The following is an 8,843-nucleotide window of genomic DNA, read 5'->3' as shown; positions in this document are numbered from 1 at the left end:
ACTTTATTTTTTTGATGAATGGCTTTTAATTGCAGATGAGCTTTGGATCCAGTCTGCGAAATCAATTTCACTCGACAAAACAGCCTTAATGGAGTTTCCGCCACCCCAGTGTAAACATTAGAGGCCTTCCCTCAAGCTCAAATCAACAAAACGTCTTTGAAAAGCACTTACAAAGGCAACAAAGTGTGTCACCTAGGGATTTAGATGCTGATAAAGTTGAAATTGATGCTCAGGATGTTTACAGACATTATTGTGTGTACTCTATTGTAGTATTTATCAGTATTTTGAATTAGCTTCCATTTTTTATGTTTTACATTTTAGATTTTATGTCCACCGGACTAGTCTTTTCTATATTTTTATTGGCCACAAATTTTGTTTGTTTGTTCATTCATTTGTTTAATCTGTTCAATTAATGTGTTCATTCGTTCATTCCCTTAGTTGTGTGTTTATTTATTTATTTTATTTATTTAGCTAGTTAGTTGGGACTAGAGCTTTTCTACATTTCCCAATTTTGCTGCTAAGAAATGTTTGTTCGTTCGTTCACTCCTTTGTTCGTTCATTCATTTGTTTATTGTTTGTTGATTTGTTCATTTCAGTTGTTTGTTTCTTCAATAATTCGATTGTTTGATAGAGCGTTCATTCATTAATTTGTTTGTTCATTCGTGCTTTCATTAGCTTATTTATTTGTTTGTTTGTTCATTCATTCATTTGTTTGTTAATTTGTTTGCCCATCAGCTTATTCATTTATTCGTTCATTCATTTGTTTGTTTGTAAATTCGTGCTTTCATTAGCTTATTCATTTGTTCGTTTGTTCATTCATTTGTTTGTTAATTTGTTTGTCCATCAGCTTATTCATTTATTCATTTGTTTGTTTGTAAATTCGTGCTTTCATTAGCTTATTCATTTGTTCATTTGTTCATTCATTCATTTGTTTGTTAATTTGTTTGCCCATCAGCTTATTCATTTATTCATTCATTCATTTGTTTGTTTGTTCATTCGTGCTTTCATTAGCTTATTCATTTGTTTGTTTGTTCATTCATTCATTTGTTTGTTAATTTGTTTGCCCATCAGCTTATTCATTTATTCGTTTGTTTGTTTGTAAATTCGTGCTTTCATTAGCTTATTCATTTGTTCGTTTGTTCATTCATTCATTTGTTTGTTAATTTGTTTGTCCATCAGCTTATTCATTTATTCATTTGTTTGTTTGTAAATTCGTGCTTTCATTAGCTTATTCATTTGTTCGTTTGTTCATTCATTCATTTGTTTGTTAATTTGTTTGCCCATCAGCTTATTCATTTATTCGTTCATTCATTTGTTTGTTTGTAAATTTGTGCTTTCATTAGCTTATTCATTTGTTTGTTTGTTCATTTATTTGTTTGTTAATTTGTTTGTCCATCAGCTTATTTATTTATTCATTCATTCATTTGTTTGTTTGTTCATTCGTGCTTTCATTAGCTTATTCATTTGTTCGTTTGTTCATTCATTTGTTCGTTAATTTGTTTGTCCATCAGCTTATTCATTTATTCCTTTCATTCATTTGTTACTTTATTCGTTCGTTTGTTTAATCGTTCATTCATTCATTTGTTTTTTGTACGTTCGTTCATTTGATTGTCTGTTTGTTCATTCATTCATTTGTTCATTTATTCATTCATTTGTGTACTACAGTTAAAGTATAAATTAAGGCATGGCAGGTTTATTTATATAGCACATTTCATACACAGGTAATTTAAAGTGCTTCACATAAACAGGAGTATGAGGAACAAGTATGTACAAGTATGTAAGGTTTTTCACTTGGGCATTTGTAGCTCCGCCCACTTTTAAAAAGAGCACAACTTCATTTGAATTTAAAGCGACAGTCAACAAAATGGCCCAAATTGGATCAAAGCCTGAAAGTCGGCGTTTTCAAGAGTGTTTTGTGGGGTATTTTGAGCTGAAGCTTTACATACATACTCTAGGAACATCTGAGACTTATTTTACATCTTGTAAATAAAGAGTAAAAGGTCCCCTTTAATGCTGAGCACTGTTATATAAAATGAATCCTCCCAAAATAGCTAGTAAGACTGAAGTTGTTATTTGCTGAAATCACGTGCTTCTGGCAGGTTTAATGTCAAACCATATAAATGTTAGCATTTATACTTAGCTATTTATTAATTAGGTTTTGCAACAGAGGCTTTTGAGTGGCCTTGTAATGCACCTTACATGTCAAGCTTCTGAGTTATGACCAGGGTTTACTGATCCTTGCTTAAGGCTTGATTGCTACCCAGCACAATATCAAAACTAATCAACTGTGTGCTTTTCATTAGATTATTACAATCTTGTAGCCGATGTGAATTGATCTGTGATAGTTTCACACATTTATCACTCATTATGATAAATAGACCATGGCAGTCACCCAGAGGAGAGACAGTACACAAGCTGGGTTTCACCGCAAGACGGTGCAAATAAATGAACGTCACGCATTGTCTGACTATGCATTGCGATCTAGCCTGTTGGTTAAAAGGGATTCTAATACAGTTTTTCTCATTAGCTTTGGTGCGTTTCCCACACCACCAGTGCATTTCTGCACAACAGTTAATGCATTTCTCAAAACAATTAGTACAAACTGCAAAACCAAGCTGATAACCTGCAAAAGTGCGTCACATGCTCAAAATGGATAGTTCATTCCTCAAAAGCAAGCATTGATGTCAATTAAAGTGTCCGTGTCATCAAAATGAAAAGTCCTAAACCCATTGTTTATGAACACGATAGTCAAATGGCTTAGTCATGTTTTCATTAGGGCAGTTTACTCTGGACATTTTCAATGCAGAAAAGTCAGATGTTGGTGACACTTCCTGAAAATGCTCAAGACAGCACTAGATACTATTGGCACAGCCATTTAAAAACTACAGTAAAGTTAGACATCACTGCATTTAGTGAAGTATCTGAGTACAAGACACTGAATATGTATGTTTCACATGTTTACTGCATTTGCTCGTTGTAGTTCTAATTTATTCACAGCATTGTGCAAAAGAATAAACACACCCTTATTTACAACAAGCATAAGCTTCCTTTGGGTAAAGCTGGGCACAACTGTACACAATATTGCAGAACTTATTGGAACTGAACCTACAACACACACAGGTCTGTAAATCCTTTATGAAACTGTTCAATTTAGAAGACATTTTCAGAAAAATAAAAATGTAATTTTTTTTTATAAAATTTGCTAGACAGATTTTGACAACTATTCATTCATTCATTCATTTTCTTGTCGGCTTAGTCCCTTTATTACAGTTTTTCTCAGTCACTTTGGTGCGTTTCTCACAAGACTATTTACATTTGCACAACAGCTAATGCATTTCTCAAAACAATTAGTACAAACTGCAAAACCAAGTTGATAACCTGCAAAAGTGCGTCACATGCTCAAAATGGATAGTTCATTCCTCAAAAGCAAGCATTGATGTCAATCAAAGTGTCCGTGTCATCAAAATGAAAAGTCCTGAACCCATTGTTTATGAACACGATAGTCAAATGGATTAGTCATGTTTTCATTAGGACAGTTTACTCTGGACATTTTCAATGCAGAAAAGTCAGATGTTGGTGACACTTCCTGAAAATGCTCAAGACAGCACTAGACACTATTGGCACAGCCATTTAAAAACTACAGCAAAGTTAGACATCACTGCATTTAGTGAAGTATCTGAGTACAAGACACTGAATATGTATGTTTCACATGTTTACTGCATTTGCTCGTTGTAGTTCTAATTTATTCACAGCATTGTGCAAAAGAATAAACACACCCTTATTTACAACAAGCATAAGCTTCCTTTGGGTAAAGCTGGGCACAACTGTACACAATATTGCAGAACTTATTGGAACTGAACCTACAACACACACAGGTCTGTAAATCATTCATGAAACTGTTCAAATTAGAAGACATTTTCAGAAAAATAAAAATTTATTTTATTTTTTTTTATAAAATTTGCTAGACAGATTTTGACAACTATTCATTCATTCATTCATTTTCTTGTCGGCTTAGTCCCTTTATTACAGTTTTTCTCAGTCGCTTTGGTGCGTTTCTCACAAGACTATTTACATTTGCACAACAGTTAATGCATTTCTCAAAACAATTAGTACAAACTGCAAAACCAAGTTGATAACCTGCAAAAGTGCGTCACATGCTCAAAATGGAGAGTTCATTCCTTAAAAGCAAGCATTGATGTCAATCAAAGTGTCCGTGTCATCAAAATGAAAAGTCCTGACACAATTGTTTATGAACACGATAGTCAAATGTCTTTGTCATGTTTTCATTATAACAGTTTACTCTACATTTATTCAATGCAAAAAAGTCAGTTGGAGATGCTTCCTGACAAATGCTCAAGACAGCACTTTATACTATTAGTACAGCCATTTGAAAACTACAGTAAAGTTAGACATCACTGCATTTAGTGAAGTATCTGAGTACAAGACACTGAATATGTATGTTTCACATTTTTACTGCATTTGCTCGTTGCAATTCGAATGTATTTACAGCATTGTGCAAAAGAATAAATACACCTTTATTTACAACAAACACAACCTTCCTTTGGGTAGAGTTGTGCACAACTGTAAACAATATTGCAGAACATATTAGAACTGAACCTACAACATACATAGGTCTGTAAATCATTCATCAAATTGTTCAATTTTTAAGACATTTTCAGGAAAAATAAAGATTACAATTTTTTCATAAAATTTGCTAGACAGATTTTGACAACTAGTTCAACATTTTTGTATGTAATGACTCAAGTAATGAAATGAGGACTATTAGTTTAATAAGGAATGACTATTCAGCATTTACAAGTTTAGTTAATTTTGATATAAATGTTATAAATAGCAGAGAGTTGTATGAAAGCAATTGATGCATGTCCAAAAGCATTTGCAATTTGCTAAAAGGAATGAGAAACTGCTACTAGGATGTGCACAAATGACTAATTGTTTTGTGAAATGCATGACCTGTTGTGCAAATGTAAATATTGTTGTGAGAAATGCACCAAAGCGACTGAAAAAAACTGTAATCTGGGGTCGCCACAGCGGAATGAACCGCCAACTTATCCAGCAAGTTTTTACGCAGCGGATGCACTTCCAGCCGCAACCCATCTCTGGGAAACATCCACACATACACTCATACACTACGGACACTTTAGCCTACCCAATTCAGCTGTACCACATGTCTTTGGACTGTGGGGGAAACCGGAGCACCCGGAGGAAACCCACGCGAACACAGGGAGAACATGCAAACTCCACACAGAAACGCCAACTGAGCCGAGGATCGAACCAGCATCCCAGCGACCTTCTTGCTGTGAGGCGAACGTGCTACCCACTGCGCCACTGCGTCGCCTAGGTCTATTAATTTTGATATTGAGGACTATTAGTTTTATATGCAAGGACTATTCAGCATTTACAAGTTTAGTTAAATTTGACTGACATGCCATAAGCAGATGATAATGTTATAAATAGCAGAGAGTTGTATGAAAGCAATTGATGAATGTCCAAAAGCATTTGCAATTTGTTGGAAGGAATGAGAAACTGCTACTAGGATGTGCACAGATGACTAATTGTTTAGAGAAATGCATTAACTGTTGTGCAAATGTAAATAGTGTAGTGAGAAATGCATCAAAGCGACTCAGAAAAACTGTAAAGAATGTTATGTTTATAAAGACATAAAAACATAAATATATTAATATTATTGTTTGAACCCTACTTTATATTTTCTAAGTCTATCTGATGACAAGTTTCCACTGAGTAGTACATTACGGCTCACCTTAATCAGGCTTGCGTTTCCACTACCAAATCGTACCCGTACCAATGGAACCATTTTGGTGGGCATGGTGTCCAACAGAAAGTTTCAGTCGATGTCATTCTCGCTCGATGAAATGTTAAAGAAAAGCTGTACTGGTCGAACAGGGTTTTTATTTTTTAATAAATTTGCAACAATTTCGAAAACTCTTTTTTCACATTGTCATTATATGGAAATAAATGGATTTAATCCGTTTTGGAATAAGGCTGTAACATAAATAATGTGGAAAATGTGAAGCGCCATCAATACTTTCCAGATGCACTGTAATGAAATGAGTAATGGCAATATTTAATGACGTCCTTTATCGGCCCAACTAAAATTCTGCCACATTCAACACATTTGATCATTTATCATCGCTTATGATCTACTGATACAGTAAAAGACAGATGAAATCATAATAAATCTGACATCTAAGAAGAAATCATTTATGTTATAGTTCCAAAAGGGCTTTGTCTCAGGGCAAACCTTTATTTTTGTGCTCCTCTTCTGTCAGTTCCAGCCCCACAGGGCGTTAATGAAATACTCTATTATGTTCTACCACATTTCTTCGCCGCCCCCACCTTCTCAACATGTTTGGCAATATGTAGGACGGTATATATAAAAAAAAAAACAGCGACTGTTCTCAGAATAACACTCCAGACAATAGCATGCGTAGTGTGGGTGTGTGTTGGTATTGTTCTAGAGCGTTAATTAGCCTCAGCACATTACGCCGAGTTCTTTCAATGAGCGCGGCCTTGCTCATTTTGCCATTCATTTTCAGATTTACAGACCCCCCCCCCCCCACCCCCTCGTTAGATGCCTTTCACTTTGACCTCAGACGTAAAGATCTCGATTAATTTACGCTTAATCTTAATGATATTTTCCAGTCCGGCAGAGTATTTCATCCCACATCATTGCATTGAGAATGTGAAATCCAGCTTCTTTTTTTTTTCATCCCGAATCCACACTGAATGCCCAGACATAGTGTTGCATTTCAGTGTCAGGTCGGCATTCAGAGCGGTGTGAAGTGTTTACGGTTCAATTCGCTGGATGGGAGCAATGAAGACAGGATTACAGAGGAAATAACTGTTTCAATCAGCTATTGTGCCGATGACTCCTGGCTCACTGTCTATGATATCATACATGCTGGCACAGAGGTGTACGTCCTACGATGCTTCATCTGGCTGTACCCAGGCGGCCTGGAAAGCATGGTATTATCCTTAATCTCTTTTATTTTTTATCTTCTTCCCCCCCCTCACTCTATCTCCTGCTTTTATTAGGGGACAAAGAGACAAGAAGCCTCTCACCTAGCGACAATGAAGCCCGATTCAGGCCGCTTATATGAGATCTTTTCTCTCTCTTGTTCTTCCTCCAGGATCTCATGGCCATAAACCTGGAGCCGTACCGCTTCTGTGGCGTCAATATGACCGGCTTTCGCATCCTAAACGTGGACAATCCTCAGGTCGCCTCCATTGTGGAGAAGTGGTCCCTCGAGAGGCAGATCCCGCCAAAACCAGACTCCGGTCTCCTAGAAGGGATCATGACGGTATGCTTCCATTTTCTCCCTGAGATTTAAAAGAGAGGCTTTTATTATGTTTAACTTTCACTGTTTACAGTCAAATCTGAAGCTATAATTATTCAGTTAATCCTTTGGTCTTAATAAAAAGATATTTTGTTTTTGTAATATATTCCAAGACTCGTATTTTCTGCTTATAACAGTAAAAATATTGATAACACTTTTTTTTTTTGATGGTCCATTTGTGTATTAGTAGTCTGTCTGCTTAATATCTGTTGATACTGCTCCTTCAACAGGCATTAAACTGACTATAAGAAACTCTGCAAGTACATGTCAACTTACACTAACCCCAAACAGTCTACTTATAATCTATTGAGAATTAGTTGGCATGTAGATGCAATGTAACTTAAATTCAACAAACGGGCCATCAGAATAAAGTGTGACCAAAATAATAATCATCAACATGGTCTGGAGCAATGTTTCTCAACCACGTTACTGGAGGACCATCAAGACAGCATGTTTGTATGTATCCTTTGTCTGTCACACCCATTACAGGTCTTTCAGTCTTTGCTAATGAGCTGATAACCTGAATCAGGTGTGTTTGGTTAGGGAGACAAGAAACATGTGTAGAGCTTGTGGTCCTCCTGGAACGTGGTTGAGAAACACTGGTCTAGAGCAGTGTTTCTGAACCATGTTCCTGGAGGACCACAAATTCTGCACTTTTTCCATGTCTCCTTAACCCTTGTGGACTGTTCAAATTGATTATCCTTTTGTTATGTTCGGGATGAAAACATGCACTGAATTAAACTGATGTATGTGCATCGGTTTTTTCGATAAATAGTAATTACGCAGATTTCTGCAGATTTTTAGCCCATTATTAATTCTGTTTATTTACTTGAGTAAATGTATAAATCTGAATTTATTCAGTTTTTATTCAGTAATTTATTACTTTTTATTTTATATATTAAGGTTTTATTTATGATACTCCGCTGGATACTCCCAAAATAATTCCGCAGAAATCTGCAGATTCTTACTAAAATTCTCCGCAGAAATAGCAGAAAACATCCGCAGATTCCGTCTGGCCCTAGTCATGGGCCGGGATAAGATTCTAATGGTACGATAATCTTGGATAAAAAGATCATGGTTTTACGGTGTTATGGTATTGTGATTACTGCTCTAAAATATATTATTTTTAAATGTCTGTGTAAAAAAAAAACTTTTTTTCCCCTTTGAAAACAATATATATATATTTTTTATATACATTTACAATATTTTGGAGCAGTAAACGGTTAACGTCAGGCTAAACAATTCAAATGAGTCATTGACTTCTGCTGTAATCATTAGTTTCAAAAACACCAATTTCTTTACAATAAAAAGAAATGCATCTTTGTATATATATTTTTTTCTGCTGGAGATATCATTGTTGTAAAAAGACAACAACAAAAATAAATAAAATAAAAATAAATAAATCAAAAAATCGTACACATACATTAGTAACGATATTACAGAAAATGTTGGCGGTTTTAAAACCTC

At 35.2% G+C, this 8,843-nt stretch overlaps 1 protein-coding gene across 2 annotated transcripts in view; it reads left to right on the top strand.

Moving 5' to 3' along the window:
- grik3 (glutamate ionotropic receptor kainate type subunit 3) overlaps positions 1-8,843 on the top strand; it is a 215,317-nt gene that overhangs the window by 111,071 nt on the left and 95,403 nt on the right. For both annotated transcript variants that reach the window (XM_087286435.1, XM_087286434.1), the window contains exon 6: positions 7,170-7,340. Coding sequence is in view for 1 of the 2 variants with exons in the window: in XM_087286434.1 (XP_087142560.1) it covers positions 7,170-7,340 (171 nt within the window). In the remaining variant the exon portion in view is untranslated. The remainder of the gene's footprint in view (positions 1-7,169; positions 7,341-8,843) is intronic.

This window comes from Danio rerio, chromosome 16 (assembly GCF_052040795.2).
Source record: "Danio rerio strain M-AB ecotype USA chromosome 16, GRCz13ab, whole genome shotgun sequence".
Classification (NCBI taxonomy): domain Eukaryota; kingdom Metazoa; phylum Chordata; class Actinopteri; order Cypriniformes; family Danionidae; genus Danio; species Danio rerio.
This window is presented reverse-complemented; position numbering and strand designations above follow the sequence as displayed.